The 23,667-nt window shown below is 41.8% G+C and overlaps 1 protein-coding gene across 1 annotated transcript in view; it reads left to right on the top strand.

Moving 5' to 3' along the window:
- col13a1 (collagen, type XIII, alpha 1) overlaps positions 1-23,667 on the top strand; it is a 43,163-nt gene that overhangs the window by 3,596 nt on the left and 15,900 nt on the right. The window contains exons 3-19 of the mRNA XM_068326757.1: positions 2,199-2,234; positions 3,211-3,237; positions 6,357-6,407; positions 8,694-8,729; positions 9,021-9,047; positions 9,252-9,278; positions 10,227-10,253; positions 10,360-10,386; positions 11,004-11,030; positions 12,017-12,088; positions 15,646-15,738; positions 16,033-16,074; positions 16,178-16,195; positions 16,697-16,723; positions 17,303-17,347; positions 23,144-23,170; positions 23,252-23,296. Coding sequence (XP_068182858.1) covers positions 2,214-2,234; positions 3,211-3,237; positions 6,357-6,407; positions 8,694-8,729; positions 9,021-9,047; positions 9,252-9,278; positions 10,227-10,253; positions 10,360-10,386; positions 11,004-11,030; positions 12,017-12,088; positions 15,646-15,738; positions 16,033-16,074; positions 16,178-16,195; positions 16,697-16,723; positions 17,303-17,347; positions 23,144-23,170; positions 23,252-23,296 — 639 coding nt within the window. The 5' untranslated portion in view covers positions 2,199-2,213. The remainder of the gene's footprint in view (positions 1-2,198; positions 2,235-3,210; positions 3,238-6,356; positions 6,408-8,693; positions 8,730-9,020; positions 9,048-9,251; positions 9,279-10,226; positions 10,254-10,359; positions 10,387-11,003; positions 11,031-12,016; positions 12,089-15,645; positions 15,739-16,032; positions 16,075-16,177; positions 16,196-16,696; positions 16,724-17,302; positions 17,348-23,143; positions 23,171-23,251; positions 23,297-23,667) is intronic.

Genomic DNA, 23,667 nt, shown 5'->3' with positions numbered 1-23,667 from the left:
CATAAACAGTCAGACCCAGCTGTGATGATGGATGTATAATAAATGTATAAAGTTTTCTCCTGTCTCACTTTCACAGTTATAAATCTCTGGAGGACAAATGTGAAAGTGTGCATTGTTGCCGTAATTCAGGCTTCTATGATTTCAGATTGAATAATCCCTCATAATTAATAAAACTAACATCATCTGAATGAATGCCTCACAACAAATATGGTGCTGCTGTGATCGCCTGTGTGTGGCCGTCGTTTCGGCATTGGACTCCTGAAGTCATGCATAAATCCCTTTGACCGCAGTAAAATCCCAAGGCCTTCTGTGTGTGTGTGTGTGTGTGTGTGTGTGTGTGTGTGTGTGTGTGTGTGTGTGTGTGTGTGTGTGTGTGTGTGTGTGTGTGTGCGTGCCTGTTGGGAGGCAGAAGTGAATGGCTGAAACACATGAAAACCAAAAGCCAAGGAGGGCACTAATGCGCTTGTGTCTATGATTACACAAGATCATGCTTGATGAATGCGACAAACACGAGGAAGGTTGTCGTCTCCCGGCTATAAAAACTTGTGTCATCGACAAATGATCGCTTTAAATCTGATAGATCCGTCCTAATTTCTGAGTAATGAATTGAAACCACTTGAGCTTCCTTCAAAGGTCTCTGTTTAAATCAGGACCTTGGACAGGGCTTCAAAGTGTTCCCAGCTTGACAGTATTTAAAGGCATTTAAAAATACTCTGTGTGGGGATCAGCACATCCAAAGTACCATTAGTTAAATTAAAATGTGACAAGAAGGCGCCATGTCCTCATGACCGCTGATGGTTACATTCACATTCTGTGACCTAGCCCTGAGGTTTGGTCTTGGATTCCTAGCTTGAGAATAAGATCGGTAGTTTCTATTTCAATCATCAACCATCATCAATCTGACAGACGCGTCCACCGCTGCCAACGCCGACAAGACTGATGTTTACTTGAACCACTTGATGCCATTTTAGGTGAGGTTGGACTTTGCTTGCCGGCAGGAGGTCCAGATGCCAGGGTAGCACGGATTTGTCCGTACCATTTCCTTTCACTAGTGGAGCTAAGGCGGTTTTGCGAGCCTCAAACCCCTGACATACCAAACAAATGAGGCGTGGCAATCAAGACCGACGCCAGCATTGCCTCACCTCACCCGTGACGAGGTCGCGAAGTTCAATTAGCATATATGGTCTGGAAACAACTCCCCATACCAGCAGGTACGGAGAACAAGAAACCAGAAGACTGAGGACAGTGGATACACAAACCATAGTTAGTTAGAGTGTTCCCATTTTCACACTAGTCCAAACATGTCGGATGCACTGCCAGCATCTGGATCCACAGATGCTCATTGGTCAAGGCCTTAAGAGGATATCACAGTGTCTCCAGCATCCAGACTTCTCCACCCTTAAACAGGTGGACAGTATGACTTCCAGAATGGTGCCCTGCCCTGCAGCTATAACTGGCCTTATGGCTCTGATCAGCCCACTCCCCTTCAACTCTTGTTATGTCCACGACTCCCCGCAGCAAAGAACCTTCAAACAGCTGTCAACCACCAGGGTATTGAATAATCCTCAGACACCGGTAGTGCTGCTAAACACAGACCAAGGTGCGTTGAAATAGATACTCTTTTCCCGGTTATTTCAAAACGCAACTGACATGTATCTGAAGGGGTTATCTGAAGGGGTAAGAATGGAGACAGTGGGTGGACAAGTCCTCATAAGCCATTGAGAAAGAACTTAAACTCCATATGTGTCACAGCAGAGGTTCGGCCAAAGGAAAAGTTGATGCTCACTTTGCAACGGTGTTCCATTGTACGTATCTGGAAGTGTGGAGTTGGAATGCTTTGCTGGCTAGTCTAACCATCAGGCATGGCATGTTTAACTGACCGAACCCGCTCAACATACATGACGCAATCCTTAAAAGGATACCATGACATCAGGACTTTCATAAACTTTAACCAGGATGAGTGTCTCCATGTCAGTCATGGTACCTGTGAGCTCCAATGAGTTTTTAAATGAAGTTATTGATGCTTGACAACTGTATTTTATAATCTAATGGCGAAAGTCTGTTAAATGAGAATAAATCCATACTTCGTCTTGAAAGAGAGACTATAAGTCCACATGTCAAGGTGTCCCTTTAAGTGTTCTCTCCAGTCTAACCTTCTTTTTGACCCCTGTTCCTTTTGAATTTGCATTGGTCAATAGGGTGACAAAGGAAGTATGGGGATTCCTGGGAGAATGGTGAGTGACTTGGCTTTGTGCGTCAAGCACACTATAGTAGTGGTTCCATTCATTGTGAAATGACTAGCAACAAAGCAACATATCCGGTCTAAGGAAAGTGGGTACTTGAGAGATTTCTGTGTTTCTTGCTTAGGTTTGTTTAATGGTTTGCCTAAATATAGAAAAAAAAAGTTATGCATTCACCAGTTTTAGAGTTTTAGCCCGGCCACATGCTGATAAAGAGGATATACTTTTCAAAATCCATGATGGTCTTTATCTCTCAGACCTCTCATAACTAAAGTGACTGAATTAGATTATCAATAATTGATATTAGATTTCTTTTTTTTTTTCTTACCAAACTTGGATGAATAATTTAAAGGTTTATAACACTGACTAGTTCATGTCTAACTCTACCCTTTATACTGATCATCTTTACGCAACACTTACTGTATCTTACCTCCATGTAGCTTCTTGTCACACAACCTCCAGGTCTCAGTGCGCTTTGTGCAAAGATGATTGTACAAAATGCAGTTTGAAACTCAATCCTCTGCATGTCATTACATGATTATTCCAATTAAACGTGCAGCATTTGCACGTTTTTTTCCTTCACAGTCATGACGGCATTGCATTTGATTTAGCACATGCATGACGAGTCGATATCAAATGATCTGTTTCGTCGTTCTGAAAAAGTTGCACACATGTCGGACAGATGGTCCAGCATTAGATGGAGTGTTTTAAAACGGCATCGTTTGAAAAGACAAACCCTTTTTTTTTTTTTTTTTAAGCTCACTGAGGCCTTAAGCTTCCACTCAGTTCCACTTACATATTCAGCAGCTCCCCTTCAGCGCTTTCACCACCTCTTCATCACCAGTATTGGAGGATGCTGCATGCCTCAAACCCTCTCCATGTCTCTAACACTGGTTCCTCTCTCTCTTGTGTCTCCCTGTCCTCTTCACACCTCTTTGCATGCGACTGTGTCTGCTGTGACTGATCCCAGGGCTTAAAAGGACGAGCAGGGGAGAAGGTAAGTTTAGGATCATGTGCCATTCGCATGATTATTAGCTATTTAGCACCAGCTAAAGACAAACCGCAAGGTTTCCCGCTTTTGGTTTAGCGTCATTTGGTCAGAGAAAAAAGGATGAAGTTTCAATGAAACATGTTATGTAAGACATTTCTATAAAGTGGTTTTGTGCAGAGTTGTTTGAGATTTTTGCACGTACAAGTAGCATATTATCAAATCAGGAAATACATTTTCATACAGTGTAAGAGTCACATTTTGTAAGTGGTTTCCCACCCTGGTTGGATTACCTGAACTCTCTGCACCATGAAACACAATAGCAACAATTTGTCACTTAAGCATTTGGAGGTTCTAATTTAAAACTCCCCTCAGAAAATGGACAGACGTTTATAGAGGCCACCGCCGAGCAAACGAGGTCTGAAAGAGGCTGGAGAATGAGCAGAGTTGTATTTTCAAATAAATTTATGTCATTACTGGAGCACTGGGCAACCGTTAATTCTTCAAACCACAAATATAACCTGTCAGCTGGGGCAGAAAGGACTAATATTGGCCTCAAGGTGGACATTACATGTAATTTAATTTTACTATGGGCTCTGATATCTCCCATTTGGCTTCATGAGGTGCAAAAGTGTGTCAATAGAGATGCTAGACATGTCGTATTTCTTCCAATGTCAGCAGCGGGGGAACATAAAGGTCGCTTTTACTCACATCAGTGTAATGAACTCTATTAGAAGAGAAAGTTTTTTCGGCTTACAGCCAGTTAAAGGCATGGCTTCTTAGAATGTCCTGTCTGGAGCCGCGGATCATTTTTAATGCTGTAAAAGACAGTAGAGTTAGAATGAATCCCTGTTCTGTTTGTTCTTTTGCCTGTGCACAAGGACGTAGACGCATGTGCATGATGCATACCTGATTATTTGACCATGTGTGTGGCTAATTGTGTAATTCTGCAATTGCTTCCTGCTCTACAGAGCATTTTAGCCTCTTTTATGTAAAAGTTGTGGCTTGTTTTGTGGCAAAAGTATTGCCTCCAGCAATGTACCAAACATAGTGCAAACAGTTTTGGTTATAACACCACCATGTGTCTTAAACTGCCACCTTTTGTGGTGGGAACCACCACAAACGTCACGAATATTCAAGATACAGTTGGAACCGAGTACAACCCTAGAGTAATTGGGTTGGGTTTGGTTCAGAATGTCAGAACAGTGAAGGGCATCCTGGCTGAGATGCCTTCCTCTTAATCAGTCAGTCAAAACAAAAGCGGTCGGCGTCTCGGTTTGAAGTGTGTGAGAAAAGAAATAGTAACCCGAACAGAAAAGCGGAAAGCGTAGAAGCAGACCATGTAGTGGCAGTTTTTTGGACCGCTCCGTCGATCCACATCCAAAATAATCCAATGGCTTCCGTTTTATTTCTAGGCAGGGGACATACTGTAACGGGGCAGTTGGGATTTGTGCCATGTGTGGTTCGTCTCTCACAGTAGCTGCAAGGAGAAAGGAGGATTAAAACAATCCAGGAATGACACACAGCAGACTTGGCTGGAGGTCACGTCTTGACAGGAAGCATCTTCCTCAGGAAAGGAAGAGCGAGGCAGGCGTGAAGAGAATAAGCGAAGAAATTTTCCAGAAGACTAAAGTCTTGAAACAAATGACTTCTGGGGGTTTTTGTGGGAGAGTGTTTGGTGGACGTGAGTGATGATCTGAGCCAAGATAGAGTTAAACAAAATAACAAAAGGCCTGACGGATTGGGTTTTGTCAAAACCAACAAAGACGAGAGTAGAAATACAGCAGATGGACACTTTATTTATATGAGTTATAAATAAGACTAATTTAGAGGGTTTCAAGATCCACATTCAACCAGGGCTTCCTCTCTCATCGGCTTTGGTATTGATGGTGATCCTAACTTGCTACCTTGACCCTTTTACAACCAAAGTAATCCAAGCTCTGTTTAGGTGTATCTGCTGATTCTCACTTGTCTTTTCTACTGAAGTTGTAGAAAACCAAGGGAGTAACTAAAAACTGCCTTAAATGTCAAAACCCCTCCTTTTCCATCATTACCTCTGCCTTCTGGCCCCTGGGCGATATATCTGCCATCGAACATGGGGTGAGAAAACAAATTCTCTGCCTCTTAAAGTCGACATTTGTTCAGAAATATTTAGAGTCGCTTGTCTTTGATAGATGACTCTCAGATATGCGCTTCAGATAGGGTTTCGTTTCAGGAGAAGCTAATAAGGGAAAGTGCTGGTAACATGAGTTGGGCCGGGCTAGCCTTGGTAGTTTGTGGGATTGTGCAGTCAGGGTCGCAGCGGCTGCACAGATTGCTGCTGTCACACAGAAAATCAATTTTGAACCAAGTCCAGCCTCGAGGCACTTTTTGAAAAGACTTGCAAACCATTTTCAGTTCAAGTTGGACAAAGTAAGCCTTGGATTCTGAAATATGATTGGATTTGTTTGTCAGGGCTATAACAGCAACACCTCAAGCCTGATCAAGTGTTTCAAAATCTAAAACTCAAGTCGTGCTGAAGGAATCACATGAATCAGATTTTAAATTCAAGAATTCCTAATTCAAAACTTTGGAACCTGAGATCTGGTGGTCTTCATAATGTTGTGGAAAAATAGCTCTTTTGGTTTTGGGTTTTCAGTCCAAAGAGAATCTCAGTTTCCTCCATAGATCAGAGATTTTCCTTTCAGGAACCAAAGTAATCCATCATACGTACATACAGTATATTCAAGCCATTCATCAATAGCAAATTCTCTTGGATGCTCAAACCATCTTGGAGAGCAATATTTCCAGCTAGCTAACCATAATATCTTCACTGTGTGTGAAATATATCCTAGATGGATGATCACTGATATAGATCTGTACCTTCTGTAGAATATATTTCTGACAATATTCATGACTTGAGCATTAAAGTTCAGTATTTTGCATCTACTTATTTTATTTTTAGACTCGTTCCGATGCGGAATAAAAAACATTTTCACTTGTCATTCTAATATGTTGATTTCTAATGAACCTAACCCTGACTCAAATCAATACGTTGAATATTTCTGACATTGTTAGCAGAGGTGACATCAAGTGAGATCAACTCTGCGTCTTGTGTTTTATATGTTTTCTTGTTTTTTCTTCTACAGGGAGCGCCAGGCGAGCCAGGTCTGTCTATCATTGGACCAAGAGGACCTCCTGTAAGTGTCTTCACCTCCCTTCTTCAACTCATCTTGAATCTGTCCTCTTGCATACCGAGCGCTTATTCTGCTCCCCAGAAACTTTGCTGTGTAAATGTTCTTTGGAAATGTAAACGCAGTTTATTATGATTCACATGTTTGTTAGGTCCTGACCACTAGTTGTTGGACTAATTAGGATAGGAGTGATGGAAGATATCAGGTGACTTTGTGTGAATCGAGACAAAATCCACTTACAGAGGAGGTCAAGGTGGATGGATGGTCCAAAACAAGGGGAACAAAAAGTCCCTGAGTTTAATATACAGTATGTCAGACATGTCAGATATGAACCGATATTCACATATGAACAATTTAATAATAAAGATGACTGACAAATTTCATACAAGACATAAAGAGCTCAAAGTGTTTATAAAGGAAGGCAGAATTTAAAAGAGGGACAGAAATAAAGTAAATATCAAAAAATAAAGATTTAATTTCACGTGACGCAGAGAGAATTTCAATAACTCATAGTATTAGCATATGTTTTTTACCATGTCGTAACCAAACTGGCCATTGGTTGATGTTAAATAAGTGCCCATCCAGTTTTTAAGTCGCCTACACTCCAATAACGTGTTTTATTTATGAGAACAGTAATGTAAGTTGGGAGTTATTCTTACTAATGTGAATCTTGTCTATTTTGGTAGACCTCTGCTGAACACATCAGGTTCTCAGACACCAACAGACCCTTTAAGCGCTGTTGACTTTGAGAGATTTGTTCTTTCCAGGCCTTTGTAGGGTACTTGGCTCCTATTTGTTAGGCTAGACACATCGAATTGTAATCAGGGCCAGGTGAATGAACCACAAATGATAGAATAATTGCACTGGAAATAATGTTAAAGGGGATTGGAACTGTGACATAGCTACAAACTGGGTCATTAATCATACTTGTTATATGACCAAATAAAGGGAGGACTGTTAAACTGACACTGGGTCGTGGTGGATAGCAGTGTTTCTTCCCTTTTCATGACTATAATCTTGCAAATTGCATCATATTCTTTGGCGTAGCAAAGAGTCTAGCCATGCTAAGTGGAGTGCACATCTGTTTTGCTAATTGATGGTTATTACAATCTCTACCTGTGTGCCTGGTCTTCCTGGATGGTAATAGGCAGTTTGATGAATGACAGGCTGTGGAGGAAGCTCTGTGTCGTAGAAGCCAAAATTGGAACTTAGAACCAGTCAGTCAGAAACACAGAAGCTGGTTCACCACAGCAGGTGAGATTGACATGGGAGACTCCATTCGTGACCTCAGCGGGAACAAGGGAGTCGATTCAACGGAGAAGTGAGGAGAACGAGAGGAAATGTGCTTAAGTGCCTCGACTTCTTCACACGTTGTCATTCCTTTGGGTTAGATAGATTAGTGTGTTGATATTTTCCACTGAAAGAAAGGCTTTTAAGCTAACAGTCTGGCTGAAAATAAGTCCATCCCTCAAAAAATGAGTATGGTATGTAGCTGCTGCATAATGACTTTTTAATGCAATGGGAAGTCAGACGTGTTTACGCTGCAAATTTACCAACCCGTTCGGCTTCGCGAAGTTTAGCGGAAGTTATTTAGTAGCTTTTGGATAATAATGGAAAATGTTAGCAATGTTAGCCATTTTAAGGAAAGTACAACAACATGTTTGGATTCACACCAAAATTAAATGGGAGTTCTTCTCGGAATATTCTCAGTTAGTCTACCTCTACCAAAGACTGTGGAAGTCTGTTAAGGAGTTTTGGCTAATTCAGCGAACAAACCAACACTTTGTGGCAAAGTTAGCAATATGAACTCAATCTTGTTTTGTACTCTTCATTGGCTGCCACGTTCACTTTTTCTATGCCGTTGCTTCCCCAGCCATTCCCTTACATTATGGATATCGAATGTCTTGTACCAGCGCTAATAACTGTGTATAACAGCCCGAACAGGCCATTATTAGATTACGTCGGCTAATCGTTATTGACATACGCTCATTGAGCTCATTCACCACCCGGCTGTACATCTTTGTTGGATTGGAATTCTTTGTTCATTCCATTTCGGCATCTAGTTTCCTCCTGCGCTGAAAGAGCGCTCGCACACACCTAATGTCTTCCCCAGAGTCTTACTCCTCGTGTCAAAACCAATTTCACCTCCTCACCAAATACGTCAGTGCAGTGGATGGACAGGGAAACAGGACTGGATCTTCTTTCATTGACGTACCCCACAGTGGATTCTTCATGTCAGGCTTTGAAGGCAACAACACACACCAATTTTTTTTTTTTCTTGTTTGTCTTCAGGGACAACCGGGAACCAGAGGATTTCCAGGATTTCCAGTAAGTCATGATCCTTCTGTCAATTTGATGCTGTAGATAAGACAATGTGGAACACTGGTAATTAAATAAGCATATGTTACCAAAGAACTAGTGAGAATAAGATCATGACCTCATCTGTGGACTCTTAAATAATGAGATTTGACATTAACTGAAATCTAAGCTAGAGAATATTCTAATGTTTGGTCAGTTCCTGAATCTGATTAGCTTCTTATTTGCTGAAATTTCACTTTACTGCCAAGGTTTTTTTTTGTGTAGAAATGTGCTCAAACATCTTCTTTTCCTTTATCAAAGGGTCCAATCGGATTGGATGGCAAGCATGTGAGTGGTCCTAAGTTCCCGAGAATATGTGAAATACTTTTGCTCCTTCAGTGCATTTACTGTGATTAAATGTGATCCTTAGCATAATGACGATTATACAAATTAAGGTAATAAAATGCTATGGTTATCTTGTAACTCCAGGGGACGTATCTGCTCAAGTCGATTTAATATATTTCACCTCTCATTTTTAAAATGTTCACACAGGGACAGAACGGAGCAAAAGGAGACATGGTAAGTACACCTTTGAATAGGTGCACTATGACATCATCATCAGCAAACCAGCCCTAACCTGTGTCGATGATTCATCGGCACGGACTATTATAGGACAAATTTATTTCCACATCCACTAGAGGGCAGTGAAGACAATAAACATGGCAACGTACTCAACAGTGCTCTGTGGGATCTTTAGATACATCAGAGTTTTTGCATTTTCTCAGTTCACTTTTTTCTTCCTTTTTGAGTTTATTTATTTGTAGCTAAATCGACCCCAACCACTTCCAATGGTACTACTCCATGTCTTCCATCTCATGTGTTTCTGTAAGCCCTCCAAAAATATGCACAAATACTTTGTCAATGAAAGCAGAAGAAGTGGAGAACCCAAACATGATCATTCTGCAACCTTAACCTTACATTAGGTGCACATTTACTGCTAAAATTAAGGATTAAAAAAGCTTTCTTTTGAGGTTTGAATCCAGATTTTCCTTTCTGGAGATCGGACTGAGGATATCACCTCATGCTGGACCGCGGGGGTTTCTTTAATTACCCCATGTTTCAGGTTGATTAATGGACTTGGCATAACCTTCTGCTTCTTTTTCTCCTTCCTGACAAATGTCAGAGAGCATTAAGAAGGGCTTTGAGTGGTGGTCTGGTAAATGCGTACAAATGCTTTTGCCTTCACAAAGTGGCTTTGAGCTGCTGGGGCTGTGGGGTCACCAGCATGAGGTGCGCTGGATGTGTCCTACTGGGCGTTCTCCTCCAGTTCATTAATCAACTGGTCTCTGAGCTCTGACAGCTCCATACCTTCACTGACAACTGTAATTGAAATCGACTTCTGCAAGGGCTAATTCATCAGTTTGATTGACAGTTTCTTTTATTCATATCCTCTTCATGCACATTTGATAACTTGTTTAGCTCCAGTTTAATTGCTAAATGAAATGAACTGCTACTGTTGTCTTCCAGGGTCACCGTGGTCCCAAAGGTCTCCCGGTAAGTTTCTCGTGCCAGACGTCAGCCGTCAGATGATAACCTGCTAATCCTCTCAGATAACCACTCGGCTACTTATCTAATTCACTTATGTTGCTTTGCTTTCTAGGGGGAACCAGGACCCAAAGGGGAGAAGGTGAGATATGAGGTCCACAAGCTTTGCTCTCTTACCAGTGTGTGGTTTTAGATCGCATGTTTAACACAACAGACACCCGAGCTGTTAAATGCGTACTCTAAACATCGTCCCACCTTTTAAGTTATTGTGCAGAAAAAGATGCAACATTCCCACCTTGGACAGACTTTATTAAAAGGGCTAAGGTTGGCGGTAGTTTTCCCAATCAGAAACTAAAGGACTGTTAAAGTTACTCCAGCAAATCAACAAGTTTACTTCCAAAACAATGGAAGCAGCGGAGGTTGAGGTATCTTTTACAGGTCAGAATAAACACGTCAGATCAACCACGCTGCAGATCCCAGATCACATAAACTCCATAATTTGCTATGCAGACTTTCTGATCCTTGCCCAAAATCAAGTAACCCTGATGACATCATTAGAGTCTTTTCTTACTATATTCCCTCCAAGAGCAGCACGGAGCACATTAGGCTGACTTTACAGGCCAAACTGCACTCCCCGTGACAAGTAAACAGATCTTTATATAAAGCAAACGTATGAAACTGATTATAATTAATGTGAAAAAGTCTTCTGTTTGCGGTTTTCTTAATTCTGATTGACTGTTTTTTTTCTTCTTTCTCCAGGGCGTATGTGGAGACTACACACACAGGGTAAGAAAACATTTCCGTGCAACTAATTCTTTCTCATTACTGTTTCACGAAAAGCTACTTCATCACCAGTATTTACGCTAATTATTTGAGTCTGCCTTTGTTTGTTTTTTTCATGATGACAAAAACTCGGTCCAAACCTACAGCTAATAGTGGTATCACAGGAATCCGTCTGTATTTATGGGTTCATGGGGTCAAAAGAAAGGTAGAAAACTTCTGCAGGAGCTGCACAGACGAATGGCAGGTAGCAGCGACGGCTAGCGCATGCCGAGCTTTTCGGCCCTTTTGCCGGCCGTCTCTGGGGTTTGGCTAGTTGAGAGAAAATAAGGCAATTACTGGCGGTCTGCTGGAGCATGCAGTCCAACGCGATAAGAGTCTGTGTGTGGGGGTGCCAAGAATAAGAGTCTTCTGTGTAAAAGGGGATTTTTTTGATAAGCTAACTCCCTTTCCAGAATAATTCGACCTTTTTCGACTGCTCCTGCTAAGATGATCAAAGTTGTTTGTTTTAGAAGTCTCTGCAGCCTTTTTTCTTTTTACTGCTGCTAAATTTTTCATGTACTTCTGACAGGGAAGCCTTCTCTTATAAGTTTCTGTAGGTGGAGGTAAAAATTGAAACTTTTGGAGAATCAGCCAGATCAGCAAGTATTTCAAGTTTTTTTTGTGTGTGTGTGTGTGTAACGGGTATTTCATCCAAAACCCCATCGCTTATTCAGAATTCCGGGAAAATCCTTCATTTGCTTTCTCTTCAGGAGTAAGATGAGATGGCTATAAATTTCATGTCAAGTCCTCACATAGCTAGCCTGGAAACCAAAAAATACAACCAAGAACAATCAGGAAAAGTCTTGTAACTTTAAAACGCTAAAACAAAGACTCGTATCCGTGCAGTCATCTTCCTCTCTGAAATGCTTTTGGAGTAAAAATGAACGTAGACGTTTGTTTGTGTGGTTGGATGACGGCTCGTTGTTGAATTGACCGCCTCCCTGGTGCAGGGCCTCTTTGTGCAGGATCTTCCTCTGAAAACCCTGGCTGCCTTACGCTCCAGTCAGGCTCTGGTGTTGAAGGTTTGTGGGTGCCTCCAAACACCCTGGGAGATGATCCCGCAGTTGGGGTGGGGGGTGTCAGGGGGGGGTGTCACCAAGTCGTGCCGCAAAGAGAGGCAGTGCCTTAGAGCCACGGCACTCCTCAGCCCTCTGCTCTCCACCCTTAAGAAACAAAAAGGTCATTTAGTTGTTAATGTGAAAGGTACGGAAACACAGGATGCCAATATTAAAAAATAGTAATTAAAATGGATGAAATTTGTTGGACATGAGATTTTGCCTCCTTTTTTAAACAGCCTCACCAATAAAACAAAGAATGAAATGGAGGCGAATGAAATTAATGGAGAATCTTTTTTTTTTTTTTTTAAAGTTTCATTTTAACACTATTATAAAATGAATTTAGAATAAATTAATGCACTTTAATATTGGCAGCCATCGACTTCCATAATTTTAATCCTGTTTATTGTTGTGGTGGATAGCTAGAAATGAGGGACAAAGCAGCACATTTGCCTACTTTTACAATGTTTATCCCCCTACTTATATTTACTGATAACATACAAGTATATATTTCCAAAGAAATTGTTGTATTTTATGAGATATTAGTGATCTCACAATGTCAATAAGTACAAGCAAACCTTGCTTTTCGAATGCTCGAACAAATCGGAATTCGACCAAAACATTTTTTTTTTGTCTTAGAAGTCGAACAAAATTTGGAATTCGAACACGAAACAAACGCCTTTTTCCTCGCCACCAAGCACGATAAAGGCAAAATAAGTCGAGAAAAAACGTGACGGTAATGTGCTTTTTATTTTAGTTTACTGTATTCAATAATTTTTCACTTAATTATCGTTCCATCTCTATGGTCCGAGTTACGGTACCGTGAACTTCTGTCCAAAAGACGACGGTAACTCATACCTTAGGTCTAACCTGATTACATTGATGGGTTTTTTTCCTTTCTGTCTTATGTTTGCTTCTTTCTTTTACATTTCTTTGATATGTTTCATGACTATACAATTTGATATATAAATGACATCATGAAATAACATATGTTGAAAAAAGGTAGTTTTCTAGCATCTTTGAACGGATTAAGACCGTTTACATTATTTGTAATGGGGAAAAATTTATTCAGAATTCAAACAAATCGCTATTCGAACAACCTTCCGGAACGAATTGTGGTTGGAAACCGAGGTTTGCCTGTAGTTTTTTTTTTTTTTTTTTTTAAAACAACACTTCTGAGCTTCAGTTATTGGTATATCTTGCTTTATTATGCTTTGTGCATGATAAATATTTTTTTGGAAATATGTACGCAATGTAAAAAGTAGGCAAGCTGCAGCTGGTTCAGCTCGGTGTCGGTGGGGAAACACACCAATCGGCGGGTCATACCTCACTCCTAAACTTGTATCTGATCATGCTGGTCATCTCAACAGAAGCGGCGTATTGTACAGCCCTGTGTTGGACAGTTGGCCACAGTAAGTCTGGATATGCACTGTAACTGTACTGCTGTACTCTTTGTGGCAAGACTGGCACCCACCTCTGCTCCGCCGCAATCTAGGGGCCTGGCCTGTTCTGAATGGGGTCTTTGATGCACATAAATCACGAGTAACGGATGCTCGAGGAAACACAACCAACGGGTTCTGACGGCATCTAAGAAATTTGCCTCCGCGTCTTTTTGTAGCAGAAGCATCATGGTACATCAACCAACCCCTCTGCCACTCCAGGCCCATAGTTTGCCGTCCTGGTGCCTCTTTTTTTTTGTCTCTCTTCAACCTTGTTTTCTCTCCTTTGCATTCCCGTTTCCTTGCTTTTTCACTCATGTTCTATTTCTATTTTTCCTCCACATCCCTCCCCTATCTCTTCCCTCCTTCGTTCTTCTGGTTCTACCTTCTTTCCTTTCCTTCTGGCCTCCTGGTGACCTTTACCCTCCGACCTTTTTGCACCGCTGGCCACCTGTGCTTTGTGACTGCCCCTGGTAGATGTTGCCCATCACCGTGCGCAACATGCCCTCAATAAGCCCTCTAATCCTAAAACGCCTCAAGGTACAATTCTCTCTGCCCCCTACTTGCCCCCTTTCTTCTTTGCCCGTCCCGTGGATGCAAACCGCCGCCATCCATCGCCAAAACTCCCCCAACCTCTCTGCCATCATGCTAAAATTAACCAATTTTTGGCTGCTACAACTTCTGAATGTTTAGAGGTAGTCAAAGCTCAATGTCTTTTCCTCAGTTCTGCATGACACAAAATCATTTTTAAAGGGGGAAAAGCAAAAATACTTTAACTTAAGAATGATTAAATCTTGAATAAAAATATAGTTTGGTCAAAGAAATGCAAATTCATTACACTTACTAGAGAAATCTGTCTGGAGCAGCTTCATTTGTCTTTTTATATTCTAATACAGGTCAACTCAGTCACCTGTCAGGGCACAAAACCTTCTGCACACTTCTTATTGCCTTTAGATGGTGAATCAGATTCATAATAGTGTACACAAGCCCTGTAATGTGAACACTACTGTCATTATATATTGTATATCTAATCTACAGTGACATAGTCAAAGTCAAGTGACCAAAGTAACACCGTACCTCGTGTGCATTTAATGTCACGTCATGCAAACATTTTTGTATTAATGGGTATTTCCATCTGCAGATGTCTTATTCCTTATAATATTAATGTGTTACAATCAGGAACTTTTATTTTAATGATGATTAGTGGGAATTCCTCAGCGCGACACAAAGGAGAACCAGATTCAGGATGTGTAGCAGCCAAGTTTCTCTCAGCAGTTGAGGTGTGCTGTGCTTTTGCTGTCAGTGAACATTCTTAAGATTAGCTCCAGGCAGATTAGCAGCAGGAAGGACTGATGTGCAATGCATTCATTCCAATAAAAAAATTTTTTTAAAAAGCATAACGATGCATGTAGGTACAGATCTTCTCTGGTCTTTAATTACAACTTCTTTTTACTCAAAGAAAGGCTGAGTATCTTTGACAAGTCCTGGAAAAGTGAGATATCAGTGTGACTTTTACCCCAATGCCTTGTTCTCCCAATAAAAAGAAACAGTATATCCACATCTGTGATGAAATATTAAAACTGAAGGTGCACTTTCGCTAAAGCTCATGTAATCAGCGATAATCAAATAATCATAACTCCTGTCTCTGTTTGAAGATAAACTTGTTCCTCCGGTCCGACTCCTGGTCCGTGACTTTGACCACCTCCAAGTTGCCTCGGGTCTCACAGACAGCTGATGTCATGTTTTCTCGTGACCGCAAATGTCAGGTCTTCAGTTCCTAACCCAGGATGGAAGGGCACCTTGGGCATTTAGTTAGTGGCTGGCAGTTAAAGGCCCAGGAGGAGCATACAAGTGAACCTTGAGTTTAGAATACTTCATCCCAGATAAGAGTTCATCAGTTCAAGAGAGAATCCTCGCGCTCCAGCATTATAACCGCTTGCCTTGCTCCCCAGCTAACAGTCCTCTCATCCCGCAAACCCCCTCCCACTGCAGTTAAACGTAGTACAGTGTGAGGTTGTTGTGTTGGCATGGCCAGTGTGGCGAGGCTTGCTCCGGCATGGCAGGTTGTAACTCAAGGTCTCTCAGCAGGGTGAGCCTGGACTGCAAGGACCCCCCGGACCACCGGGGCCACCAGGACCCCCAGGGACACCAGGCTTGAACGGAGCCAGTGGCCCACCAGTGAGTCGTAGGCTAAGTTTGTCCAGAAAGTTTGTTTTTTTCATGTTAATTACCTCTTTACACCATTGGAACCATAATAGATCTGCACAAAGCGGGTCAGGGTAACACCAGTAACTGCTGATCACATCGTTTACCGATGACTCAACTCTTTCCATAGCGTGTCATAGTGTCAGTCCACATTCCAACCTAAGAGAAAACTGTTCATCACCTTTCCACCTATAGGACTGAATCTGAGTGTCTTAATGCAAGGATCCATTTTAATTTGCTGTAAAGATCGTTTTCTTTTTCATACAGGGTAAACCTGGGGAACCAGGCAAACCAGGAAAAGACCCGAGGGTGAGCTTTGGTTCAGTGAGTTCCCCACCTTTACTTTGCTAGAACTTTGTCATCAGTGAAAATGCGCTGGCGTGTCGTTAACCTTTCTACTTTGTTTCTGCAGCTTTTACCCGGACTAAAGGTAAACAGATTAATCATCTTGTCCAAACAGCGAAATTGCAATTGCTAAAAACTTGAATTGGTGTGACGTCTCGTGGTGACTGTACAGACAAACACACTCAGACCCAAATAAAACAAGCCACATGAAACAGGGATCAGGTCAAGGAGTTTCCACTCTGACCGACAGCACCTGCACAACAATACACATTCCATTTGGATTGGATGAGCAGCTCACCACACGGTGCTTCGATTGTCATGGATTATTTAAAACCAGGACGGCAGATTTCAGAGGTCAGAGAGGCGTGTAAACACCTCTGACTAGAATCTCGCACAAGTTGTTCTGACTTCAGGTTGACCAATAATAGCCGAAGCACGACTGGGTGGAAAACTAGACTTTGAAGCCCTCAAATGAAGCCTGCTTTTCTGGACAGCTGTCAAAATAAAACACTAATAAAACACTAAATTTGTTCCACCGTTTAGATTTGTGTTTTGTCTGAACACACTTTCTGTTTTACCTCTGCAGGGTGAGCCAGGTCTGCCGGGACAAAAGGTGAGCCCTCCTCTCTTTTTCAATTTTGAAATAGAATATGGAATCCTGCATGTGGTTAGATTTGACAGATAATTAATCCAGTACAGACATTCCATTGAGTGATTTATGGATTTATATCGCAAGCAGAAAGCAATAAACATGTTTTCAGCCAGTGATGGATAATCTTTATGTATCATGTTCTTTCTAGTACCTGACAACATGAATCTGAGGATTAATGCAGGATCAGTTTAATTGTTTCCAGAAGTCAAATAATTTAGTGCAGTCAGCTGGTATTTTAATAAGTAGAAATATCACAGAGGAGGTCTACAGGTTCTATAGACCATCCTATAAGAACGGGAAGCAATTGTAGCTTCAGTTTTGAGGGACCTTTTTAATCCCTAAAATAATAATTTTAATGATACTTTTAAATGAAAAAAGACGGAAATGCAAACAACAAAAGGTCTAATTCATGGTGGATGACCCCAGAATGCCTTCATGTCAGAGAACCCAAGACTTTTGGGTAGTTTCAACAAATGAATTTCTCTTGATTCTTTTTTCTGTGAATCAGTGCTGATATTTCTCTTTCCGTCTCTCCAACAGGGCGATCATGGGGAAGTCGGCCCTCTTGGTCATGCAGGGCCAAAGGTACCCCATTTACTGCTTGTCTTGTCTCACCTGTGGTGTTCTGGAGTTTTGGGGTGTTGGGCAGAAGTTCAGGTGTTTCATAGTCCACATTTTAGTTTGTGATTTGTCCTGGAAACAAACCTGTCAAACCCAGTAGGGAAACACCATCTATGGAAACATAAAACATGTATTCACACCGGAAAGAATTATATTGGGAGGCTCGTGTTTTATCGGAGAGTGAATGAGACGAGTGGACACAGCCTGTCCTTGGAAGATTAACCTTTTAACTTCATTGTTCCAGAAGAAGCGACGCTTAACCGCCGCATAAAAGGCTGTACTCTCTAATTTCGCGGTGTTATTCTGAAGGTCAGTGGTTGAAAAAACTATTCAACGAGGCTTAGGTAGTGCTTTAGAACCGATGTCGAAAATACATGTGAGCCTGACCTCACAAAATGATGCAGGTAACATCTGCTACCACATTTATGTTTTCGACATTATTTCAGTGGAAAGTATTTGTTGGGTTATTGCACAATGGTCTCCGTTAGTGTTGAATAAACAGGGATGAATAAAGCCGCACGCACAAACAATGTTGATGACAGCTTAAAGTATCTAACCTTGGCTTTGGATCTGTGTGAGGGTCAAAGTGAGTTATGCCGGCGACCATCACCACGTGCTTGTCCTCCACTTTTCCATGGCTCAACAGACCTCCTCTAGAGGACACACAGCAACTGGTCCACACTAATCTAAAATATTACACGGTATCGAAAGAGACAACGGTTTGGAGGCGTTGTAGAGGACGGTACCTGTGGGACCCAAGAGACATCGTGATTCAAGTTAGATGGAATATTTGATACTGGGCTAAGACTATATGCAGTTTCACTCACAAAAGAAGGAGGCTATATAAGGTTTAGCTATTGTGTTGGTGCATTAATTTTGTTCACCCTCGTCTTTTATACCGTCTGTCTCCTTCTAGTGCTGATAATATTGAACTAAAACAGGCTAAAAACTTCTGTGTGGCGACCACAGATGAATCCTAAATGAAAGGTGGAGGTGAATCTATGTTTATATTTATTTATAACAGTTGTGATCTGATAGGTGTGACACTAGTACCCCACACAGGACATGAGGAACTTTATGTGACGAAAGCACAAATAAAATAGATTCAAGATTCCATGATGATAATATCGTCTCCAGACCTTCATGAAGTTTTAAAAACTACTTAAAAATAACAAGTTTAAATAATTCATGAAGTGTATAACATGTTAAATAATCCATATTTATGTGACTCTTCCCCTTCCATAAACTCTACCGAGCTCAATCAATGCATCAGCCATCAAACCTCAGACATCTACAGTGTGTTTTCACTATAAAGTTTATACTGCAGCTTCCAGCTGAGGTCTCTGGAGGAAACTTAACGCTGCGCTCCTGTGCAGATTATTATCTTGTTAACTCGTATTTCTGTTTTCTGCCACAAGCTTTATGAGAACATAAGTCTACAGCATCAAAGGTCGCCATCAGGACACAGGAGAGGCAGCAGCAGGTTTAGATCAGTATTTCAGACGCAGTATATAGGGCTTCTTCAGCTTATCTTTTTATACAAATACTTCAAGCCAGTAAATCTCTATAGTTGTTGTAAGGAAGTCCATAGAAAACTTTTGCAACATATGAATGGAATGAGACAATGAGTTTTCTACGGCTCACAAGGCCAGGAACTGTGATACCTTCACTCAGAAGATGGAGGCTGGAACTCCGTCTTCAGTGGGTGGGATAACATGACCACGGTGGCCAGGATGGGGTCCAACCGCATTTCGCTTTTCACAGAAGTGACACTCAGACCAATAACCAAGATTATAGACTAACTGAGGGTTGTGTGATACGGATCTAAAGCCCAAGATGAGGAAGTCAGAATTCTGCCTCAATTGGTCAAAATGTTTAAATACTTGTTATAAAATCTACGAGAAAGCACGATAAAAACATGTTCGTTTTTACTGCTTTGTTCTATTTTAGACTCGGGTGGATGGATTCATGAAGTAGGTTTGGAGCTTTTGTCCAATAGTGAAATGGTAGAAAAGAAGGGACCAGAGCTGAGGTCAGGGACATGGTCGTGTAGCTTTATTAGCTGATTTTTTTAGTTACCGTCCTTCTTGGTCCAGAGTAGAGAGCAATTTAATCATTTGACAAGTTTATTTGACACATCTATCCAGAAACCGGCATGATAAGCCATTACTCAGGATGGAACAGCCATCCACTTGTCAGAAGATTGTAGGTTCGAGCCCCACTTCTGCCAGTCTTCATGCCAATGTATCCTTGACCAAGACACTACACCCCAACCTGCCCCTCAGGTGCTATAAAAGCTGCTACTTAGGGATGGATCAAATTTTCCTAAGGGAACTTCCCTTGGCATCAATAAAAGTGTAACAAAAAACAAAAAAGGTTGGTGGTTCAATGCCTGTTCCCCTTAATCTTAGGACACTCTATGAGCCGCCCAGCGCTCGTCAGGGATTGTTTAGATGCACAGAAGGAATTTCCCCATGTGGAGAAAAACGTCAACCTTCTTGTTCAAGTCCATGTCAAGACAGATCACTCACTTTTTCCCCTGAGCCTTTGTGCATCTTTTGATTTTCCCATGGTTGAAACTGCTTTCACTGCTCCACTACCTATGAGCTGATGTTTCCATCTACTCTGTAGTACGATGGAGGAAAGAGGGGTTTCCCACGAGAGAAAGAGTCAAGCATGTGTATGTAGCATGTCGAAGGCTAGTCATGCATGGCAAGGTTACAGACCTTCCAGTTTGAGGCTGGACGAGGGAAAGGCACTTCAAAAGTTAGCATTTTGATTGACAAGCTCTTGTCTGTCTTTCAACAAAAAAACCTGAGATCCATCTTTTTCCCATCGGTGAGCAACTCTAATTTATTGCACCTTTGATCCAAAGTTCAAATCGGTTTACTGTTTCTAGATAAAAGAAAAACTGCTACAAGTGATTTACCTAAAAAGTTATGCCATCATTAAAACAAAGCCACCCTTGTCTGTCTCTGGTGGACTCTTCTTGAAATCATTAGAGAACTTATTTCTCTCTCTGCACTCCATCTCTGGTGGACTCCGTCACCTATCCTTTGGCTGTGGTAGAATGGCAGTAGCAGCATGTGTGTGTTTTCCCCATTACGCCTCACATATGGTCAGACAGGGGGGGAAGAGGAAGTAAAGAGGAGAAAACTTCAAGGAAAGAGCATTTTTGCTAGTATCCAAAGGAAACCGCAATCTGGAAAGGCTTTTATTTTTTTAATAATAAAGGGAAAGTACTTTTGCAGACTCCTCCAATGTTAGATCCCCTAATATGTTATGTCGCCTCAGTATCTGAGGCTTCCATCAGCACAGGGGAGATCTGTTCTATATATAATGTCAGAAATCTGGCTGCCGGTAGTCTATATGCCAGATTGAAATGGATGGAGCAGGTAGAGGGTTTGTGGTAAAGAAAATAACTATTAATGTCGACTTGGCCAACCACAAATGATGACTTCTCTAGACTCAACCCCCACAGATGAGTTCAAAGCTCTCTGCAGGAAACGGGCCCATGTCTAGCCATGAGGGCACAGACTCGACTACCAGCGTAGAACCTCAAACCATCTGTCACTGTGCTGAGTTATTATTCCTATACATTTGACCGATCCCATAAGTTCTGTCTTTGATTCGGCTTTCCCAGGGGGAAATGAGTGCAGTAGACGACGACGACGACAATGGAGAGCATATTTCAGGACGAAGGAGGGTGGACGTGCCAACAGCCACACTTCTTTGACTAAATGAAAAGCTATCTTTGTCTTTTACTTTTCGTTCCAAATGAAAAACAATGAGATACCCAACTGGAGGAAATATGAGCAGAAGGGAAGGGAATCGTCCACCTCACTGATCATCCATGAGTAGCAGGCACATGTCATCGTTCCAATTCTCCCAGGGAACTCATTTTTCCCAATTCTATCTGCCATCTTTATGGTTTGTCACCAAGGTTTTTCTCTCGCCTCAACTCTTTGTTGAGTATCCAACTGTTGTGTGAGTGAAAAGTCTCAAGGAAAGTGCATTCTGGGTATTGTCGGGCAAATGGAAAGCGGGGAAGTTTTAAGGCTTTTATCTTTATCATTTACAAATATTTTCACCATCATTCCAGCCAACTTTACCTAAGTGATGTATAAGTTGATGAAAAAAGAGCCTCAATGCTTTGGTCATTTTAGAGATGAACTATGTCACATTCAACATCTTAATTATGGAGCCAATATCGTCTCCTTTCCATGGATGAAATTACGAAAGACGTACACATTATGCCCATAATCCAAATAAAATTATGGCTGCATGGAAAGTACTCTTGAAGATGATTACCAAACTCTGGCAGTGAGTCGTTTATTTCCGCACGTCCTTCCTTGAAACGAGCGACTTGTGATCAGCATGAAGGAGACGGATTGTTTGGAACTCATCCCTCTTTATGCTCTCTTCTCTGAAGTGGAAAGACTGTGGCTGCGTGGTTTCAACGTCGAGATTAGCTTATTGATAAATCAGACAGTGGCATGCCGATGTGACAGATCCACCCGCTGCTTGTCATAGAAAGACCTTAAAATAGAACCGTGGTGGATGGAGGATAAACTTTTGAAGTGACCAGAGGAATGCTACGAGCTGATTGGAGCAGCTTGTGGATCAAAGGGAGATGCTGGTCCCCGTTGAAGGCCGTTGTTGGTAGTTTGGGTGCAACTCTAATGAAGCCCTCTGTGCGATTGGAGCCGTCGGCATTCATCCTCCTCCTGAGGGGAGCAGGTTAAAGAGGGTTTGCAATGCTTTTATCAGACCGCAAACTCCAGCATGCTAGTGGACGCTCTGTCCTGATGTGGTCCTTTCCATCTCCACTTTACAGCTGACACATAATTTTGGAAAGTGAAGTGCTAATGACACCATTCTCTGGAAGTGTGATGAGGACATAGGCTTGGAAAAGAGCTTTACTCAGAACACGGTTATAGCGGTATCAGAATGATGCACTGAATCCTGGGTGCCACCAGAGGAGTTAAGCCGGACAAGGATTGTAGATTTAAGGAATGCTCGGGGTTAATGTGCTCATGCTGTACCCATCAATTAATCAGTCAAACTTTAATTTATACAGGATAGCACCTTTCAAACAATGTGCATGCCATTCAAGGTGCTGCACAAGTGATTGGTGAAACAGGGAACTTGGAGAGAGTTAGACAATAATGTGCACCGTTCAAGGTCCAATCTGAATGGTCACGCTCTGCAAGTTAAAAGGTCCATCGGGATAGTGATCAATAAAGATTTAATTACTGCTGGCACAGTGTTGACCGAGGCGAACAGGATTGCAGGAACTCCGTCTACCAGCCAACAATGTGTGTGTCTGGGCGGCCACAGCTGTGCCTGAACGTCATCTCTGAGGCATCTGTTCTTTAATCTGAAAGGAGGAGCGGCATCGCAGATGAACATGACTCAAGCATGTTTACCTTTCTATTTTTAACAACCCATCTCAGAAGGTTAAGAGTGCCAAAGCTTCGCTGGTTCAGATGCTTATCAAGTTTTAATTCCACATTGTACTTGAGAATAGACAGCTTTTGGAGATGTTTGGAAACTCTCCTTCCTACAGAGTAAAGACGATCCTAATAGACAGGAAATGACTCAGTGCTCTCAAAGACAAAAAGATGATTTTGGTGTGTCATATTTTAATTTCTCGTTGAGCACGTTTCTATCTTTTACCGCTTAATGGTTTTGTCCGTTGCATCAACTTTCTTCCTTTTCTTTTCACCCTTTCCCTGAATGCACTCTGGGCCATGACAGGGAGAACCAGGTTTCCCTGGGTCAAAGGTAAAATCACCGACTGATCAGTGTGTGTGTTACATATTTAATCAGCCGGTCATGAATGTCTTTCTTCTATTGCTATTAAAGGGTCAGGCTGGCATCCCTGGCATCCCTGGCAAGAGGGGCTACAGGGTAGGCCTGGACCGGAATGAGCATCCTTACTGTCTGGTTGTGTTTCTGTCAGTCATCCTTACTCCTAACTGGGTGTCTCTAAGGCCAGATATACATTACATCATTGTTTTGCCTTTGTCACTGGCCAGACATCAATTATGCCTCAATAATAACTCTGTATTAGCTGTGCTTCATTTGGTATTCGTTGGCATGCTGTGGTCTTTTTAATGGTTGGTGCAAGAAGTCAATACAGAGCTGGTTGTCGGTCCCATCTAACATTACTCATGCCTGGCATCTTCGGCTCAGAACCAATCTGAGAACGGGTTTTCAGAAACCTTCAATTTGATGCGATCATTTTCAGTTTTCAACCTTTTTTGGATGTAAATCCTAAC

This window comes from Antennarius striatus, chromosome 11 (assembly GCF_040054535.1).
Source record: "Antennarius striatus isolate MH-2024 chromosome 11, ASM4005453v1, whole genome shotgun sequence".
NCBI classification, from domain to species: Eukaryota; Metazoa; Chordata; class Actinopteri; order Lophiiformes; family Antennariidae; genus Antennarius; species Antennarius striatus.
Note: the sequence above shows the minus strand (reverse complement) of the source record. Positions and strands in the feature narration are given on the sequence as shown.